Below are 20,766 nucleotides of genomic sequence, written 5' to 3'. Positions count from 1 at the left end.
GGCCTATTTCTCCTTTCTATTTTCCATTTGCTCCTTTCTTTTTCAAAACAGCAACTGGGCAAATCCCCATTGGTCAAACCCTCACCATTGTCCTGCCTGGACTGAATGCCTTCCAGGGACTCTTCCAACTCACCTGATGATAATTTCAGACTAGAATCTACATCTCAAGACAATGTGATTCTCTCCCTCCTCACTGCCATCACCCTCATCTGAGTCACTTTCACTTTCTCGCTTTAACTCCTGCAGTGGCCTCCCACCTGGTCTGTCTGTGTCTACTCTTCACCTCCCCCATGACAGCCACAGTGATCTTTTCAAAATGTCAACTGGACTGTGTCACTTCACCGCCCAAGACCTTTTAATGGCTTCCCACCACACTGAGAATACATCTATGGCCAGACCACCTCCCAGTCTCCTGTCACTCTCCTCCAACTTGCCAAGCTGCAGCCTCACTGGCCAATTTCAATCTCTCTAATGGGCCACGCTCAGTCTGACCTCAGGCCCAGGTCTGGGCAGGCCTCCAGGCTTGGACTGCTCTTCATCCAAGCCCTGCCTGGTTAGCCAGCCTCTACCCCCTCTTTGGGCCTCAGCCTCTAAGCTTCTTCCTTCCTCAGAGAAGCTAGCCCTGACACTTGATAGGTTCCTCTGGTTTTTCCTTTCAGGGCATGAAACACAAAGCAAATTATATACTTACATATATATTTGCATTTTTTTTTGTCACTGTCTCCTCTCACCCCCTCCCCTACTAACTCATATGCTTCATAAAGGAACACACTGTCAATTTTATTTACCTAAGGAGTAGCATAAGGCCTGGGACAGAATAGAGAAGCTCAAATATTGGTTGGTGGATTGGATAACTTCATGAATGAATGTAATGTACTGGGGAAAATACAATCCAAGAAAATAGGAAGGTAGCAGATACAGGAAGCCAAGCTGACCCTCTGAGCAGACACTGCTGAGGAAAGGAACGTTCACCTCCATCCCACCCCATACACCAGACCACCTCCCCAAGCAAGGGCCACACTGGGCCTCAGATATGCCCTGTGCCTTAAGCACTGTCTTCATCCCCTTAAAATAAAAATGCCCTGGAGTGCAGCCAGCTGAATCGAAGCACAGCCTAAGTGAGAACCACCCCTCTCTGCTGTGCCCCAAGGGACCCAGGGAAAAAAGCAGATGCGAAGAACAGAAGTGTATAGGACTAATAGAATAGGAATAAAATAGGAATAACGAAGAAAGGAAAACAGACTAAGGGCTGGAGGTCATTTATCATTTATAAAACCCTATACAAAGTATGAAAAATAGCCCAACAGGTTTCCTGCTTTCCTGCCTCTCAAGTCATGTCACTGCATCACGTAGTCATCATCCCCAAAACAGGATTCTTGGGCTCTGCTCTGCGTCTGGAGTGGCAACAAAACAGTGTCTACAGTTTAAGCCCACTTTTAAAATATATTCATATACACATATACATATATGTGTGTGTACATATATACATGTAAATATGGAACTGTGTGCAGCATTAAAAAGAACGAAGGTGGGTTTGTACACACCATCACGGAAAGAAGTTTGTACACGCTATCTACATCATATTATGTACACACCATCTACATCATATTATGACCTGAGAAAGCCAAGCTGCAGAATAGTATGCACGGTATGGTCCTACTTCTAGGAGAAAAAAAGGAAAGACTGAGAGAGAGGAAGGGAGTGAGGGGAAGAGACAAATAGTCTCACAAGCCAGTTCACACCCTCACTTCACTCAAATTTCTGCACAAAGTGACAGCCTGCAGAAGCCCTTCCCTGACTACCCCCAGAGCTCTCTAGCCCCTCATCCTGCTTCACTTTTCTTCCTAGCACTCATCACATTGTCTTTTATATTTGTCTTCTTATTTATTGTCTGTCTTTGAATACAAGGGTCTTAGACTGTTCTGTTCATCCCTGAGTCCCCAGCAACTAGAACAGAGTGCTGCACACAGTAGGCCCTCTGGAAGTATTTTTTGAATGAATGAATAGAAACTTCGAAGAAATAGCCTATAAGGAGTGGAATAAGTGGGGAAGTATAGAGGATATATATTTTATTTCTGTACTCCTGCAGTCTTCTGCTTTGTATTTCAATATTATTTTCCTATTAAAAGACTAAAAATCAACTGCAAATTGGGGAAGGAAGGTCTTCCTTTAGGCTGAGCTGGCATCTAACCCCATAAAGCTCCCTAGTTCTAACCCAGAGCCAAGCAGAGCAAGGACCTGTCTTCCTTCCCTGTGATGGTCTTTCTTGCCTTCTCTTTCCTCCCTTCTCCAAGCTGAACTGCTCCCTATGTCCCTCTACTGAACTCAGAAGGACTGAGAAAGGTGGGTACCAACCAGCACCATACACAAGGCAGGCATTAAGCAAGAAGGACAGAATGAAGGGAGAACAGATTCACTTGTGTTTAAGGCAGGAGAGGTCTCGGGCTGAAACAATACAGTACCTGGAACAACAGATGCAAGAGCACTTCAAGGGAAAAGTTACCAGGTTAACAGAAGAAATCACAGTGCCAAGCATGTCCTCATTACTGTGTGACTGATGGATCTTCATCCCTTCAAATGCTGTTCTTTAGACTCCTACTGTGTTTGTCAGGCACTGCACCAGGCACAGACCTGGCATTTGCTTCCTAAAGCAGGAATCTGTCAGGGGGCTTGGAGTTTCCTCATTTGCTCTGTCACAGGGCAGGATTCCCACTACTTCACATCCCTTCGCAACCTGCAACCCAAGTGGCAGGAGAGCAATGTGGCCCATCACTGGAGTGCGGACCCAGCACCCGGTGTTCTATGTACACTGTGGACTCAAAACAGCAGCCCTTTCCCCAGCAAGATTGTGCATCCCTCGGACAAGCTAGTCCAGGGAAAAGCAAGCTTGTGAGTTTCTTCCTTAGCAGCATGACACAGGTGGCATCTCTCTAGTGCACTGACACATGGCTTCATAAATCATGGCAAGAAACATATACTTGTTTCCTGGTCACGAGGCCTGCAGATCCTCATCTTAGGGACATGGAACTTCTTCCCATAAGTAGAGGTTCTCTCAAGTGGAGGAAAGCATCAGCTCCATCTCTAAGCCTTACAACAAAAAGCAAGATTATCTTACCCATTTAGCCAAAGTGGCTGGAGAATGAGATATATGAGTTATCTGAATAGTCTGATTAATAGTAATAAGCTCATTCTTTCCCTCAGTTAACCAACTTAAGTTTTTCCATTCTTTAAAAAAAGACACACTCCTTCTTTTCTCTTGAGTTGGTTTCTTCACTGTCCAACTGTCCCCTTGCCAGAGTTGCCGTCACTCCTTGCCACCTGAACCGCATAAAAGCTGGCTTCTGGGCCTCAGCGCCAACTTGAATGTCCTCTCTTGAAGTTCACCAGTGACTTTCTGGTGCTTTTCTCAGTATTCAAGTCTATCTGGATCTCCCTACACTTATTACATGGATGGCTCCCAGACTTTGAAACACCCTCCTTTTATTTCTATGCTCTGTATGCTCAAGGTTCTTTTTCCTAATTCTCGAACACACTAAATGAGATTGTTGCCCAAGGATGTATCCATGGCCTCTTCTCTTTCTATTCACCTATCCTTGTCAATCCCACGTAAGCCCATAGCTTTACTTTGCACCTTTGAGAAAAGACCTCAGAAGTTGGTGATCCTTCGCCCTGACTCTCTGCCCAGCTCCAGGCCAAAGGCCCACCATCTGTAGACCTCTCCCCAGAGAAATCCTGCCTGGACTGCCAACAAATGGACCAAAACGCTCCTTCATGCACCCTCTAAAATCCGGGTCCTGTTTCACCTTCCTCCCAATCCCTGCAGCTAAAAGCCACCTTTCTCTGAGCAGCTGTGGTCTTTGGCCTCACCTCTTATCCCTGTCTACCCTTTCTACACTGCTGTCTAGTTATCTGTTTTATGAGTCTCATTCTCCCAGGCTAACCTGTCAGCTCTCCTACTACAGGGGCCAGTCCTCTTTGGCTCTTCATTCCACTGTGCTTTGCACATAGTACGTGCTAAAAGAATGAATGAAAATATCCTTAACAGCACAGCTAGAATGAACAAAGCATGTTAACATTTTAGTAGACACTTCCCTTCCTTTCAATATTCTCTTACCGTCTTTCCCTTTGAGCAACTCTGTGCCAGGTACTTAACTAGGCACTGCAGATGTTGCTACTACTGCTCCCACTACTTCCACTGCTTCTATTAATATCAATACTAATACTACTGCTGCTACTATTAATAATGACAATAGACATTCGGCACTTACTATGTGTCAGGTACCATGATAAGCATTTATCGGGATTACAGCATTTAATCTTAACAACCACCCTATGAGAGAAGTAATAGTTTCTCCCCATTTCACACATGGGCAACTAAAGCAGAGAGGAAAACTGGGTAACTTCTTTGTCTTCAAGGAGCTCTTAGTCCAGCAAAGAAAGACAGGCCTTGGACACACAATTACAATGTGCTGCATGCTATGAAGGAAAAGCGCAGGATATCACAGGAATGAATAATAAGGGGACCTCGCTCAGGCCAACAACCAGGGATGCGTAAGTGGGAATCTAAAGGAAAAAAATGAGAATACACCAGCCAAAGAGGAAGGAAGAACAAGCCATATCAAGGAACCAGGCTAGCCCTGGGAGCTCATGGTCCACAAGATGTTAGGCACTGACAGTGGGGAAAAAAATGCCTTCCTAAATACAGCACCCATCCCCTGCAATTGTCCTGTTCACTGGAAAGGGAGAAAATCTGTTTTGCCCTGCCTGGGGGGCTAGGAACTGGACGCACCTACCAAGTAGAGTTCCTATTTTCCATTCACATTTTAAACACAGGATGTGGAGATGCATTTATAATCAAATGCTTTGTGGAATGAATCCTGCTTCTAAAAATCCTTCATGGGGCCATACTTTTTAAGAGCTTAATCACCAAGTATTAGCAAAATGTAATAATGATGATTGGTATAATAAATTCCAGTTTACCAAAAATGCAGAACCTCTCCCAGAATTCCATGGAAAGAGTTTTATGCCATCAAGTCAAAGGGGTTTTGTCTCAAAGAGAGACAATAATAACAATCCCATGGCAGTAAGTCCTTTAGACAGCTCATGCAATAGGGTTACCCTCTCAACAGAACAAAACTGATTTTTTAAAATTTGTAACCACCTAATACACAATTCCCTGGTGTTTATTTTTTTTCTTTTTTCTTTGATGACAACAAAACAGAATCATCCCAAGCCCTTTCCTGTCGATCTAAATTCTCTGTGTCTCCTTCACCCGTAGCTCCAACATACTATAAATATACCTCTTTTGTGACATAAATGCAAAGTTTTATTGTGCCGTTAGCCTTGATAGAAAGCACTGCAGAAAGTTGTTTAGAAATTAAATATCTAAAACAACCTATTTTAAAATCCAGGGCCCTCACTATTTCATGTCTGCAGTGAAGAAATTTCATCTTGGGGAGAGCAAGCTGTCTTTCACACCATATGGTTAATGGTGGTGCATAGCAATTAGCCAGGCTGATTAATGGTGAACAGACTCTAATTTTATGCTTATAATTGAGCCTGCATTTGCACCCCTGGTGCAAATTCAGCACATCCCAACTTCCACTTACAACCGGCAAGAAATCAAGAGAAATAGGATGGTGTGGAAAGTGAGAATTTTTTTCCTAAAGCCCCCTAAAGAGCATCAGATTTGCAATTTAAAAGACTGTTAGCCACACAATAGATGACAGGCTTGTGTAATAGGGTCATGGCGGCCTGGTAAACAAACAGTACCCCTTACACATCTATACGCAGCCAGGAAAACCATCATCTGTAGCATTAGCAGGATGACATTTTGAATATGGCTCTTCCTCTTAGCCATGCAGTACAAACATCATTTGCCTTCAGTGGCTTGAGAATTTTATTTTTTGCTATTTTTATTTTTCTAAAATATAGAAAGAACGTCAGCAGTAAAGCACATCAACCAGCATCATAAAGTACTTTGGACCAATGAATTTCCAGAACAAGAAAAATATAAATTGCATTAACAGAGTGTAGGCTTGTGTGTGAAAGGCATAATATATCTTAAGTATCTTAAGAATAATTTCTAGCATAGTCCAAACAAGTACAGATATGAGATGCAAATCTATGATTTATAGATATTAGTTGGCCTATTGGTTGAGATCCATCTTCCTGTCTCCTGTTTGCTGGAATCACATGGAACAGAATACGGAAAATTCATTCTAACAACATGCTAATTGTGGGAAGACGAAATAGAGATATGGCTGGAAAAATAGTAATACGAAGGAGGTCTTTTTTTAATGCTTTTCAAAATGATTTTACTCATTTTATTCTGAAGAGCGCAGCTCAACTTTAGCTGTGCAATTGTTGTATACAGTATGACACTAATTTTGCCTAATAATATCTTCTACGAAATCCATGACCATATTTTTGGATTTTGTTGCTGCTTTAAAGTTAGAGAGAAGCAACCTGTTTTCGGAACAATTAACAAGTTTTACAAATCACTAAAGTGAAAACTTGTGAAACTCCTGTACATTTTAGAATAATATATTCGCAGAATGTTTTTTAAAAAGGAGAAAAAGAAATTTTTACATACATATTACAGATATAGAAGAAGTTACTACTTGGGACTTCACTAAGGAAACACAATAATCTCTTTTCTATCTTATTTCCACCTGTAGAGTTTTCAGATTGCTTTCCCCGCAAGTCTGCGGGCAGCAAATAAACCCACCCATGCCGAAGCAGCAGCTGAAACTCCTAAATGGTTTGGTCAGTAACAGTCAGGAGCCAAGCATGCTTTGTGCCAGGAGAGCCTGCGTGGCTAACAAAGCAATTAGTAGCCCTTCCCTGATGCAGAGTGTCATCGTCATGCTTTATCCAATTACTCAGAATATATCAGAAGCAAAGTGCCAGTGTTATTTTACAAAGAATTAGAATCCTAAACTGCAAGTTACAAGGCTATTCTCTGGTTTACTCTCTCCCATGTGGAGGGTTGGCTGAGGCCATGGGAGTGAATGTGGTCTGCTTGCCTGGTTTCAAACGTAGCTTCAGACAAAAATAAAGATACTCATTTGTGGACAACATGAATGTTTATACCTTTCAGTGACTCATCTTTGCCATCCTTCCAAAAGCTCACTACATTTAAGAAATGTTAGCTACATTGTCATAGTTATATAAAAGGTAACTAAGATTAAGAGATCAGATGTTGGGTTGGTGTGGGGAGGAATGATGCCTATGTACGGACGGTCACATTGTTAAGTGGAAGAATTAAAAAGGGGAACTATAACTTTCAAGTCTTATCCAAACAGAGGTTTCTGCTGACCTCAATAGAACTCTTATTTTACTAGCAATGCAGTTGAGCACATATATTAACACTAGAAGGGTTATACTGTATTTTACTCAATTGAAAGGAAAAAGGAGAGGGCACTGCTTTGTGTCCATTAACAATGCGATATCAAAATTGGAACGTTTGTTTTTTAGGATGAAATCTAATAAATAATTGAGAACCACTGTGATGCCTGACACTTTACTACCAAATACTCACATCTAACAGTTTTTAGATTGTCTAACAGAAGATAAACATATACCCAAAAATAAACCTTAATTCACCTAGATTTGAGATACAAATTCATCTTCTCTTTGCTAATTAAAGGGAAAGAAAACGGTATTTCTTACCTGCACATGATTTCGTGTGTGAGCAACACTCGGCACATTTCTGGGTTCTTGTCTTGGCCTTCATACACTATGGCCTGTAAACAAAGGCATGATTTGAGCTAAGAATGGAACCAAGTAGCAGAGGACAAACTACCACAGTCAAATTCTTGACCATTCACCACTGCCGCAAGGCCAATTAGCTTTCAGAGCCAAAGGCCTCACTGGGCTGATTGTTTTAAGACAGTTGTTAAGGATCAACCCAAATTGAGTGGAAGGGGATATGTTCCTCTCTGTCCCATCAACCTCCTTATTATAACGCACATCTTTGGATCCTTGTATGAGATGGGATTCTGTCGTCAAGACAACCACAATTCTCTCTTCAATTCAGAATAAAAATAAATCTAATCAATGGGGGAGGAAAAACCCAGAAGGCTTAGCAGATTGAGATACTAGTGATTTAAAATATAGAAAAACACATGGATTTTATTTTTAAATGATTCGTATTTGTCGCCTCATTTTACTACTTCCAACTCCAACATGTAATATTCTAGAGGTAAGTAGTAGAAAACAAGTGAGGGTATGGTTAATGAGTCCATTCACTGTCTTGAGATGATTCATCCATCAGGGAAAATCCTTCCTGCCTACAGGTTGAAAACATGTGCTCTCTGGGGTGTATAACCACCCAAACAGTAATACTCGCCCGCATATGCGGGGGGACAGGCAGGGTTGGGGCAGGGGGAGTTAAGCCATAGTTATCTTCCTCAACTAAGAAGAATTACATCTGACTCTCAAAATTTGGAGTCCCAAACCACCTCACCAGCCAAGATGTTTTTGTCTGTTTTTAGTAATATGTGTACAAACATTTTCCTTAAGGTCACCAGGAAGTTTCCTTGAGACCTCTGCTTACTAGAAGATCTACATGTTAACACCTGGGCCAAAGAAAAGCTCACAGCTATGGATAGAGCAGGGCTCTGCATGGGGATACATTTTAACTAACTTAACAATGTATCACTGCATAGTACTAATATAACACAGCTGCAAATTGTTAACAAAATTACTTCCACACATTCAGATAACTCTCAATTTCTTGGTGATGAAACTACTTAAGTTAACCAGAGACTATCCTTTTTGTATAATACACAGAAACTGCAGTAACTAACTTATAGTTGGCTACAATGTGCTTGTTTATGAACCTGAGACTTTTAGAACTGTAAATGATGGAGGATAGCTTATGACACTATGTGTGCAGACCTGCAGACCTTCAGAGCAGGCTCTGACTTTTTTACCTAACTCCATTACAAAACAAAAATTGCAACAAATTTAAAAATGACAAAAAGTACCTGCATGGGCTTCCCTGGTGGCGCAGTGGTTGAGAGTCCGCCTGCCGATGCAGGGGACACGGGTTCGTGCCCTGTTCCGGGAAGATCCCACATGCCGCGGAGCGGCTGCGCCCGTGAGCCATGGCCGCTGAGCCTGCGCATTCGGAGCCTGTGCTCCGTAACGGGAGAGGCCACGGCAGTGAGAGGCCCGCGTACGCAAAAAAAAAAAAAAAAAAAAAAAAAAAAAGTACCTGCATAAGGAGAAAACATTTTCTACCATTGGGCCATCAAAAGCATTTATATGGTTAGCCTGTTATAACCCTACATTTTTTTTTTCCCCCTTACGCGGGCCTCTCACTGCCGTGGCCTCTCCTGTTGTGGAGCACAGGCTCCGGGCGCGCAGGCTCAGCGGCCATGGCTCACGGGCGCAGCCGCTCCGCGGCATGTGGGATCTTCCCGGAACGGGGCACGAACCCGTGTCCCCTGCATCGGCAGGCGGACTCTCAACCACTGCGCCACCAGGGAAGCCCAACCCTATATTTTTTAATGTTTTATTTTGCCATAATTTTAGATGTACAGAAAAGTTGTAAGGATATATAAAGAATTCCAAGATACTCTTTCCCAGATGCCTCAAGAGTTTACATTTTAGTAAATTTGCTTTATTCTTCTTTCTTTCTCTATTTTCTTTTCCTGAACCATTTATTAGTTAACTGCAGACATGCCCTAAATACTTCAGTATGTATTTCCTTAAAACAAGGAATTATCTTACATAACCATAGCACAATTATCTGAATCACAAAATTAACATTGATACAATACAATAATCTAATCTAAACATCTGAGGTTCACCAAATACCCAATAATGTCCTTAATAGCAAACAACAACAACAAAACCAAGACCAATCACTGCATTCAGTTGTCATATCTCCTTCAATAAGGAATATTCCTGAGTCTTTGTATTTCATGACATTGACATTTTTGAAGAATATAGGCCAGATATTTTGTAGAACATCCTCAATTTGGGTTTGTCTAATGTTTCCTCAGACTTAGACTAAAGTTATGTAATTCAGGGCCAGAATACCACAGCCATGACGCTGAGTTCTTCTCCCTGTATCACATGACACTGTCAACTCGTTACACTAATGCCAGTAAACTCTGACCATTTGGTTAAGGGGGTGCCTGCCACCCATCAGAGAGCACAGCCAGATTTGTGTACTGTAAAGTTACTACTCACTTTAAGTAATTCATAACTATCTTCTGGGGAAATCATTTAGATTATGTTAACATCATATTATGACTTAAATTTTCACCCATTAGTTTTAGCATGCACTGATGATGCATTCCTGCAATCTTAAAAGACCTTTTAAATACCCAGGAAGTTGCTTTACTCGAGAAAATGCATTAAGTAAATTGAAAATGTTTTAAAAACCAAAACTTATATCTGCCTGCTTTATTTACTACAATCACTGCTTTAAAAAATCAGAGACACTGTAAATAACTGATTAGATCTCATACACGGTGCTAAAAATTCTATTATGCATTTCTGAGAAATCCTATTATCACTACCATTTTGTGTGTTCTCTTAATACCCCTGAAAACCTGTTTCAACTTTAGTTTTCTGTCATGCTAAACTAATTCAAATAACTTGGTGAATAAAATTCATAGGTATTAATGGGGTTTTCCTTCCTGTTTAAAAAAAAAAATTGGTTTTGGGAGGAGAAAGGAGTATCAATTACATCAGACCTTCTCATTTTGACTCTTTCTAGATAATACCAATATTATTTTTTACTGAGGCTGCTGGTTCCACTGAAATCAGTGGGCCCATGATGATACTCAATTAAAGATATGCTGCAGTGAAAATATGTTGACACCCCCCCAAACAGTAGATGACCCATGGTCTCCCAGGTATCCCATGTTTTTGTCTTTGGTGACTGGACATCATTTGTTGAAGGCCCATGGCCTCCGTAATACATGTCTATCAAATGTCAACCTGCCACTTCGCTTCTGGCAGCAGAGTCAAAATGGAGAATCTTCTCTACATCAAGCATAGAAAAATGAAAGCATGAGTCTGGATTTGCTCAGAAATAGTTAAACTCTGGGGACGGAAGGAAGCATGAAGTTTCTTCTGTCCCTTTCCTTGGGGCCTCAGCAGAACAATACTTTTCAGCACATAAACACAGATGAAGAAGTGCTTGCTGCTTCTGTGACTTCTGAAATAAAAACAAGTGAAACAGAGTCTTCTCCCTCTCCTAAGGAGTAGAACTAAAATTCTGGAAATAGAGTAATCTAGAACCTCAGTGTAATAAAGTTAGCTACACAGTGAAACTCTGTCAAAGGCAGCTCCACCTCCAACCTTGCCTAAGCAGTTTTTGTTACTGAAAAAGCTTGTTAAAACACACACATGCGCACACACACACACACACACACACCACACACCACACACCACACACACACACACCACACTATTATATAAAAGTATGGTCCAAGAAATCGACATTCTGATGAGATCCAACATAGGAAAACAGGATAAATCTATTTTGATGAACGTCTTCAATGTAGAGTGTCAACAATAAAACAGACTTTTAAAAAATGCCTACAAGTTCTCCCTCCAGCTTTCACACATATCAAATCTCTATCATGTACATTTAGTGCACACGTCGAGACTGGTTCACAGTTCAGCAAACCCAGACTTCGAGCCTAAAAGGAAAGGGGTTCTCTAACACCAGCTTAGGGAGAAGTTTCTGCTTCTTTTCCCAATTTAAATATGTGCCTCTGTGCGGTGTGAGTGAAGCTCATTGAGGCCGGATCAGTTGGGAGATCACAGAAGCATATAAACAGCACTGACTACTTTAAGTGAAACCATTTTAATAGACAGCTGGTCTAGGACCTAGACAATGGAACACCAAGAAGAAGGCTTATCTTCATCCTCCATAGTAAGTCATGCATCTGCTCACTGGGAGGAAGGTAGTCTGCTGTGAGAGTGACAAAAATAACAGTGGTTTAAAGAAACCAGTGTGTTCATCAGCAGTAAGGATGGGAGGCCTGTTACAGAGATGGGCGGGAGCGGGAGAGAAAGCATATCAAATACATTATTTAAATAAATGATTTGATGGTGAAGCAAGTTGAGGTTTTAACCTAAGAAACAACAAAAACAACAACAAAATACAATAAAATAGAAAACGATGTTTACATTAATCCTGCCAATGCAAATAAATCCCTTAAGGTGGCAGGAATGCTTGTACAGGAAAAAAAGTAAAAGAATAAACAGCACAAACTTCATCTCAACTTTAAAAACCTGGTGAAACTGATAAACAAGTTGTCAAAACTTGACATATTTGGAGCAGGTTTATTCTTCTGATATACTAGCCTCCCTTTTCTTAACGTTCTCCTCTAATGAGCATAATGGAAATATCACAATTATTGTTAATACTTTGTTGACTTTCTGATTGAGGTTTTTTTCAAGAATAGTTTTTTATAATAACAAAAATGAAGGAAAAAATAGGAATTGTTAAACTTTCACATCCTTACACAACAGTGCCAGAAGATTTGCTGTGAGAGGATGAAATGCCATCAGTTTCAAATGCCCAATTACACATTAACCTATACCAACTTCGAAAAGAAATCAATCAATAGAAAAAATCTGCCTCTGTTGCCACTGTTTTAGAAAGCATCTTGTGAATTGTGGTTCATCTCCACTTTTCTAAAATATCACTGGGTCTTAAAAGTTAATTGAAACTTACTATGGATAAAGACCACACAGTAAAACAAAAAATAGATGGTGAACTTACACAGGGATCAATGGGATGCCAAAAGAAATACAGAGAATTGAGCACAGTTTTCTTTGTTTACTTTTCTAATAATTTTAACTCTTTGTGTTCCATGCAAAAATAAAGTGAGCAAGGAGAATACTTTTGACTTTGGTTCATTAAAATCTGAAAGGTTTTTAGGAACAAAATGTTTTCATTAGGAGTCTTTCTTGGTTTACAAACCAACAATCGGAGACTTGTCATCATTAATTTAGAAAGACAGAAAAAGATAATGAAAGGAAAGAAAGAAAGAAAAAAAGAAAGAAAGAAGAAAAAGAAAGAAAGGAAAAAGAAAGAAAGAAAGAAAAAGGAAGGAAGGAAGGAAGGAAGAAAGGGAGGGAAGAAGGGAGGAAGGAAGGAAGGAAGGAAGACAGGTAGATAGGTTACCTATAACTAACAAAAACTCCTAATTTTCCATTTAAATCAAAACAGTAACCTTGAAAATACATCACTCTTTTTTCCAAATACAAAATAAAAGGCTAAACCTAATTTGTCACCTTAAAGAATACATTCATGAATGTACAAAGTATCTCCTTCAACCAGAAGTAAAGTGTCCTATAAATACAGACTGTCAACACGACTTTGGCAGCAAATTACCGAGAATCAAAACTAATAAAAAAATATGAACACGTACATTATCAACATGCTGTAATATTAATCATTACTTTCGACCACCAAGTTCCACTTCTTGTCATTAAAATAAAAAAAAGTGTTAGCTAATGCGGTTCAAGAAATTTCCAGTATGTGAGGGAGCCTTAGTTAAAAATTAACCTGTGACAAAGAAAACACTACAAAATTGACGTTTCATAAACAATTGTGTCAAACAGCAATCCAAAATTAATAGTGAAATAAAATAAAAAATTATTTTGCTTCAATTAGCAGCTTAGCTACTGGTGAACAAATTACAAAGATGTAATTTAAGCTCAGCAGCTAAGCAGGCCTGTTTGCAGAACTGAATTAGGAAAGTTGCAAAGGAATGATATCATATTCAGTATGCTGTTCAGTTACATCACAGCCCTGAATAAAAAGAGAATGTGTACCAAAAGCAGTTAGCTTCAGAATGCATCTTTTGTGTCTCAAAGAAATAAAATCTCTCATATTATTCAAACACCAAGATAAAAACTGAATCATTCTAACAATATCATGCAATATTTCTTTTTCTAGTAGTAATAAAAGATATTTCACTCATACGATAACTACATTTACATCTATATTAGTAGATACAACTGGTTTTGTCAACTCAATGGGGTAATAATAGTAATAATAGTAAAATAATAAAAGCAGCTAATTTATTAAGCACTTAATGTATGCTAGTCACTGTTCTAAGCATTTTCCATGTATGAATTCATTTAATTTTCACAACTGAGCTTCCAGGTAGGTGCTACCATTACCTCAATTAGTTTCCAAATGCTTACATATTTTAATAACTAAGACCAAATCATTCTTGCTCAACAACTATATAAACAATTCACCAACATCCAGACCCTCCTTCATTCCTCTCAGCAATATAAGTAAAGACACAAGAACAGACTATCCGTGTAGTCATACAAGTTCGATAAATGCATCACTACTAATACGTTCATTTTTAATGCTGTTCAAACATTCACATGGAAACAGCTCTAGCGTAAATATCCCCGAACAAATGGCTGTATATTATCCAGGAGGGAGCAGTTGGACCGCCAGACTGGGAAAGTACTAGGCCATCTGGCTCCGGCAATCTCTCCAAAACCATCAGCTTTGTTTTCACCCCCAGACTCCAAACAACACATTTTCCACTGTGATGAGTTTACATTTTCCCAAACACAGGTCCTGATCATGCATAAAAATCCCAAACTTCTTCATTCCTCTATGTGCAAGGAAATTCAAATCACCTGCATTTTTGACATGTTACCAAAGAAGAGAGAAAGCTGCTAAAATATGGCTCCTAACTATAAACTTGCCCTGTCATTGCTTGTTTGTTTCCCCAAATACATGAAAGAACCTCTCTGCTGGCCTAGTTGAATTCCTTAGGAACTTATTGATACACTAAAAATGTGTTTATCTACCAATGAAGAACCATGAACAGAAAGCGTTGTTAATCAAATCTACGTAGCTGTGGCAGGACATGATGAAACAATCAATCGGAAAAAGTGCACTTGCATCAATAACTTGAAATACCGGGAATATCAAAACAAATATATAAAGATTAGCTGGAAAGAGAACTATGACAGCAGTTCTAATTATTGTACCTTAGACTTCCCACAGTGCTGGGACTTTTTAGGGGTCCCCTCACCATATCACCTACCTTCAAATCCATACACAAAAAGATTATGTGACTATTATTTTTCCCTTTCCAAAAAAGAGCTTTGGTTTGGGGGCAGGGAATGTTTTGTTTTTGATAACTTTATGGAATTTGGTACTCTTTCTTTGAATTATAAAAATGTCCCTTTTTTCAAAGCAAGATGGTAAGAGGGCAGATAAGTTAAAGGTTGTTTTTTTTTTTTAAAAAAAAACTATTTAAAGATAACTCACTGAAGCAATCACAGAATGTAATTATATCTCAAATACTACAGGAAAATCTGAACTGAGGCACATTAAAACTCAGACCTCTCCCACTGAGTTCATTTGAGTTTCTGCAGTAGATACCATTTCTGGATGCAACAGCCATCAACTTCTGGATCCTACAGGCCTTTTTGCATGCTCACTAATGGAATACCAAAAACAGCAATGACAAAAAAAAAAAAAAAACCCTATTTTTAGTCCAGCTAAACTTGGTTTTGCAAAACCCTTCCCAAAAGCAAGCTTCTTATTTTCTAGCTGGTGGACAAATATTTTAAATATAATTATATCCTTAGTGTTTTATAAGAAAAGCATAGGGATAAGAGGGCTCAGATCCTTACACATTCACTTCTAATAAAGCTTTCCCTTTCCTGGTAGAGTCAAAAATTAAGAGTCATTACCCCAAATAGTGTAATGAGACACTTTGAAAAGGTGTGAAATACTGTGTCATACCAATACATCTTGGTTGATTGAGTACATTTCTGTTTGATCTCAAAGCTGCTAACTCCACCCAAGATCACGAACATTCTATGAAAATATAAAGTGCACAGCTAGTTTTGAATTTTGCTTGCCAAAGATTCCCTTCAAGTCTTAACCCCAACTTCTGAGTCAAAGATATGACATCACATACATAAAGCTGTATCTCTGATGTGAAAAACGTTGCGATAAATAAGCAGCTAAGAGAAGACACTTGAACTCTGCTTAGATACTCCCACTGAAACTTATGATGTTATTAGAACTCATCACATCACTGTAATTATTCCATTCAGCACTCTAAATATCAAAATCCTGAGTCTATCTACCTGGAATAATTTCACAGGGGAAAAAGAAGTAAGCGTTTAATTGGTCACCTTATGTCAAGACTTACTTCTGATTGAAGGGGTCACTGCACACTTAACTAAAATAAAAAATTTAAGAAACTTAAAAATCAGACTTGGCATTTAATTATCACAGAATAATTTCAAGCTAGATGAGAATCCACTGTTTTACTCATGAAAGCTAAAACGTAATAATTATGTCACAGCTAAGGAAAGTCATGCTCTTCGCGCTGATCTGCTTTTTGAAGACTATTGTATTAGCTGTGTACACAAGAAGCTAACCTACTTCCCAAACTCTTACAGCACATAATCAAGGAAAAAGCAACCGGATAACGGGCAGGGATTGCCTTTCAAAGTAAAAGCTACAGAGAAGGCATTAGACAACTATTATGAAAGCAAACAGGTATGCCTGGAAAAATCTTTTTTCTTGATATTTTTAGACTAAATTCAGATAATTACTAAGCCTTTTTTTCAGGTCGCTCCCCACCAAAATATACAATTGCCTACATTTATAATTTTAACTTTCAGTGAGATGTCACAGTATGGCAAGTAACTCTCTTATACCTGCTATTACTACACTATATCTTATTCTGGTCCCACTCCCACCCCCACCACCGATAGAATTTATGACACCAAGCAGTCAAAGAATGCCTTAGCCAAAGTTTTTCTTAAGCTCTATGACCTTGTTAGTAAAATGATATTAGATGTATTGCTTTATAAAAATCAAGATTATTCTTCCAACTTAGAAGAGTGTGTAAAGTCAGTTCATCTCATAATGGGAAGATCAATTCTTGTGGCACTTTTGGTTTAAGGGGCCTAAAATCAAACATGTCCTAATTTTGTGCGCCTTACAACTGTTCACTTCATAGAGTTGCCGATAATTTAATATTTAAGTGGCCAATGTTTCACAGTAGGACAGGCCTTACATACTGGTTTGTGGGGAGTTTTTAGTCTTTAAAAAATAAACTCTAATAAGTACATAAAGAATATGTATTAGAAATCATACTTTCCTTCTCCCCCTCCCATCTTTTCTTTCCTCTGATGGGAATGGCAGGAAAAGATACCCAGGGTATCGAAGACAATTTTTTAACAACAAAATTCCACTTAAGACATTTTTGTTTTGTATCATTTTTTTAAAAAGTTACTGAAATAAGGCTTTTGCATTTTTTGCTTGGCAGGAAAAAAATTTAACAAAATACAGAGAGTCCAAATCAAAGGGAATTATCCTATGTAATGATCAGAACCAGTATAGTAATAATAATAAAAAACAATAATAATACCAAGAGTAAAAGCATAAATGTGCGTTTACTCTGAACTATCAACTAAGAAATAAAACAGATCTTTAAGAAAGTCAAATATTTTAGGCTAATAACTTGAAATAGATTTCAAGAGATATGTATTTATCATTTTAAAAAATACATGTCATACCCTCATGCTTTTTACTTGGTTCACAATGAAATAAAGGTAAAAATTACAATTAGCTGTTATTAAATTGGTTCTTGCTGAGCAGATTTTAAAACTCCCAACAGCTTATTAACGTGCATTTTGTACAACATATTTAAGCCATGGGTATCTAAAAACATTTTTTAAGTATGCATGTATTCTCTAATTTGAAACCTTCCAAGCCAGTATCTATGAAAACTACATCCCTTATTTTAAAGGGAATATTTTTAAATCGCAATCAAGCAAACCAGTTTTAACCCTCTCACTAAATTGGTGGTCAGTACACAATGGGTAACTTTTCTCTTTGTTCTGATTTCTTTCTCCCACCCAATAAAACTGTCTCCTTTTTTGTCACAAAATCCTCCAACTACCTAACCAGATATTTAATTCTTAAACTTTTTCTTAAAATTAAAAAGAAAAAATGTTCCTGCCCCTCGTAAAAACGTCAGACCTCTTTTCTGACTCGGCTCATAACTGTATCTTTTGAACCATAACTCAACCTTAATGTATACTGCTTGGCACCCGCGTGTTGGGAGCTAAAGAAAACGCCGTCTATGTACCTTTAAGACCACAAGCTCACTCATGCTGCCTGGCTTCTTGCCAAACTTGGAGGCAAAAGCCAGGAGGATTTTTGCAAAATATCTTCTAACAATTGTCGCTCCGTCTTCCAACACTACCACCACCACCATCTCTTTTTTAAAAAATGTGTAGAATGGGTCAAGTGCGCTCTCAGACCATCTCACCGTTTCTGGGGAAGCTGCCTTTGCCCCTCACCCGCTTCCTCTACCTCTGCCTCCCGGGGGAGGCCCTGATGGTTTGGGTTTCACTAGTTCAGCCCGATCTGCACGAGGGTCTCTGCGCACCTTTGCGCCCCTGGGGCTCCCCGGCCGGGTCAAAGGAAGTTCAGCCCATATTCTCCCCACGCAGCACTCCGCGTAGTCTTAAATCACAAGGTCTGAATTTCCCTTATAAAGAAGGAGACGTCGAGCCATCTCCTCCACGCGGCGAGTCAACGTGCTTTTGGGCATTTGGAAGGCTGCGCTGAGAGCGCGGTCCGCCCTGGCATTGAGAGTTCGAGTCCCAGCCCTCCCGCTAAGGAGTAGCCAGCTTCTAAACTCTCCCAAATTTCGCGGCCGTAGAGTCACCCCCGGGGCGCGAATTTAAGAAACTTACTTGTTTTGTCATGGAGTCAATGAGGCGAACGTAGAAATCCTGCTCCGTCCTTATTCCTGGGGGAGGGGCGGGGGACAGGGGAACGAAGGAGAATTAAGTGAGAGAGGATCTGCAGGAAACAAAGAATGGGGCTCCAAGGCTGATGGAACTCCGACTGTCCCGGAGAAGCAGCCAGGACCCCCTTCCCCAGTTCCCGGAGAAGGGCCTCTGGCCCAGCCCGAGCGCATATGGAAGGCGGCCCCACCCTCAAGCACAGCAGCTGGGAATAAGGCGGACCCCCACCTGGGTTCTCTCCCTTCCCACGGCTGGAGTCCCTCTGCGTGCTCTCCGGGAGCCACCAAGGCCCTGACCGCTGTAGCCCCCTGAACTCAAGGGACTTGGGCATGAAGTCTACGCTAAGCGGCGGAACCCGGCCTTAGGAAGGGGAAGAAGAAAGAAAGCAGCCCAGCGGGGGCCAAGGCGCCACACCTGGACCCAGGTACGCGTCCGCTAATGCCGCCGCCCTCGAGCCACTCAGGGCCTCCTCAGGTGAAACCTCTTCAGGAGAAACTTAGGAGAGGCCGTTTTACCCCGAGGATGGCGGACGACTGAGCTTTGCTCAGGGTTCTCGTCCACCTGAAGCTCCCCGCGCCCCCTACCCTCACCCGGAGCCCCGGGGTGCCGGCGCAGACCCGACGGGAACCTCACCATTGCTGTAGAGGAGCTGGAGCCGGTAGTGAATCCCGTTATTGGTCTTTTCGCTGTTGGCTTCCTGGGTTGCAGCAGGACGCAAAGACACAAGAGACGCAGGAGAGAGGTCGGCGTGAGCTAGTGGACAGACTTCGAGGCAACTTTCCCCAAGCAGGGACCCCTGGCCTGGGAGCCGGACAGGCCCGGGAGCAGCAGAAATTGTGGCCAACTGTGATCCCTCTGCCGCCCTCCCGACCCTTACTGCTCCCTCTAAGTTTCTAAAAAATTCCGTGGGGCTCGCACGGGAGATCCCGTTCCTAGGGCCTGGGGGCTCGAGCTTGGGCCAGCAGAGGCAGGAGCCACGCGTGGTCGCGCGGTCGAGGGCGGGCTCATCCCCAGCGCCCTTGACTCTGGAGTGCGAAGACGGGCTCGCCTCTCTCCATCTTTGGGGACTAAGCACGAGCTTTTTTGGAGCAGAACCTCAGGAACTAGGAGTCCGGGTTCGCCCAGAACGGGAAGTGGCTTGGGGGACCCCGCGCGGGAGTGTGTTATGGATGCTTTGCACTCGCGAGGAGCTCGCCTCCCGAAGCGCCTGAGCCTGCTCCCCGGCTGGGGGCGAGGGGCAGCGGCGCTGAACCCACTTACTTTTTCCTTCTCCACGAACCCCACAAAGGCTGTCCTCTCGATCTCCACGGGCTGGCCCTGTCTGTCGTAGAGGGCCAGGACGAAGTGGAAGAAGTTGGATTTCCGCAGATTGGAAGGCGGCTGCTTCTCAAAGTGAGCCCGGGCCAGACCCACCCCGCTGCGGTCAAAGACGCAGAGTTAGACGGCTAAGCGGGACAACAACCGCGACCCCTTGTCACCTCTTACACACGCGCGAACCCTCAAACACCTCTGCCCCCCCAAAACGCCCTGTGGGCTCCCTACACGCCCCCTCAGGCGCCCCGGGCCCACCCGGCGACGGGACATGCGTGCTCTCGCCTGCCCAGTCCTCCCCGCCGAAGACCTGCGCGCCCCCCGAACTTGACGAAGAGGTGTGAAAGTTTTGTTTGGGTTTTGCGCAAGAGATAAAACGCTGTACGCGTTTACTCCGACCAGACGCGCGCTGCGTGGGGAGGAAGAAAAGTAGCGGTGCATGAGGTGAAGCGCGATCGTGGAATAAAGCCGGTCGTTTACAACTTAAAGGGAGGGTGGGCATGGGAGTTGGTTCTCGCCACTCCCTCGAATCTCCCGTGGGCAGGTGAGAATGGATGGGGAACATGCTCAGCTCCTCGCTGCAGCAGCCATCCTCCGGGAAACCTCATGTGCCGCCCCCTCCCCGCCCCCGGCCAGCCGCGGGTGCCCGGC

General features: G+C 41.7%; 1 protein-coding gene across 8 annotated transcripts in view; it reads right to left on the bottom strand.

Annotated features, from left to right (window-relative positions):
* EBF1 (EBF transcription factor 1) overlaps positions 1-20,766 on the bottom strand; it is a 394,973-nt gene that overhangs the window by 371,597 nt on the left and 2,610 nt on the right. For all 8 annotated transcript variants that reach the window (XM_033407906.2, XM_033407908.2, XM_033407909.2 and 5 more), the window contains exons 2-5: positions 20,065-20,221; positions 19,438-19,501; positions 18,751-18,806; positions 7,675-7,748 (exon numbers count right to left, since the gene is read on the bottom strand). In XM_033407906.2, coding sequence (XP_033263797.1) covers positions 7,675-7,748; positions 18,751-18,806; positions 19,438-19,501; positions 20,065-20,221 — 351 coding nt within the window. The remainder of the gene's footprint in view (positions 1-7,674; positions 7,749-18,750; positions 18,807-19,437; positions 19,502-20,064; positions 20,222-20,766) is intronic.

The sequence above is a fragment of the Orcinus orca genome, chromosome 3 (assembly GCF_937001465.1).
Source record: "Orcinus orca chromosome 3, mOrcOrc1.1, whole genome shotgun sequence".
In the NCBI taxonomy this organism is placed as follows: Eukaryota; Metazoa; Chordata; class Mammalia; order Artiodactyla; family Delphinidae; genus Orcinus; species Orcinus orca.
The sequence above is the reverse complement of the archived record's forward strand: the minus strand, read 5'-3'. Positions and strand labels throughout refer to the sequence as shown.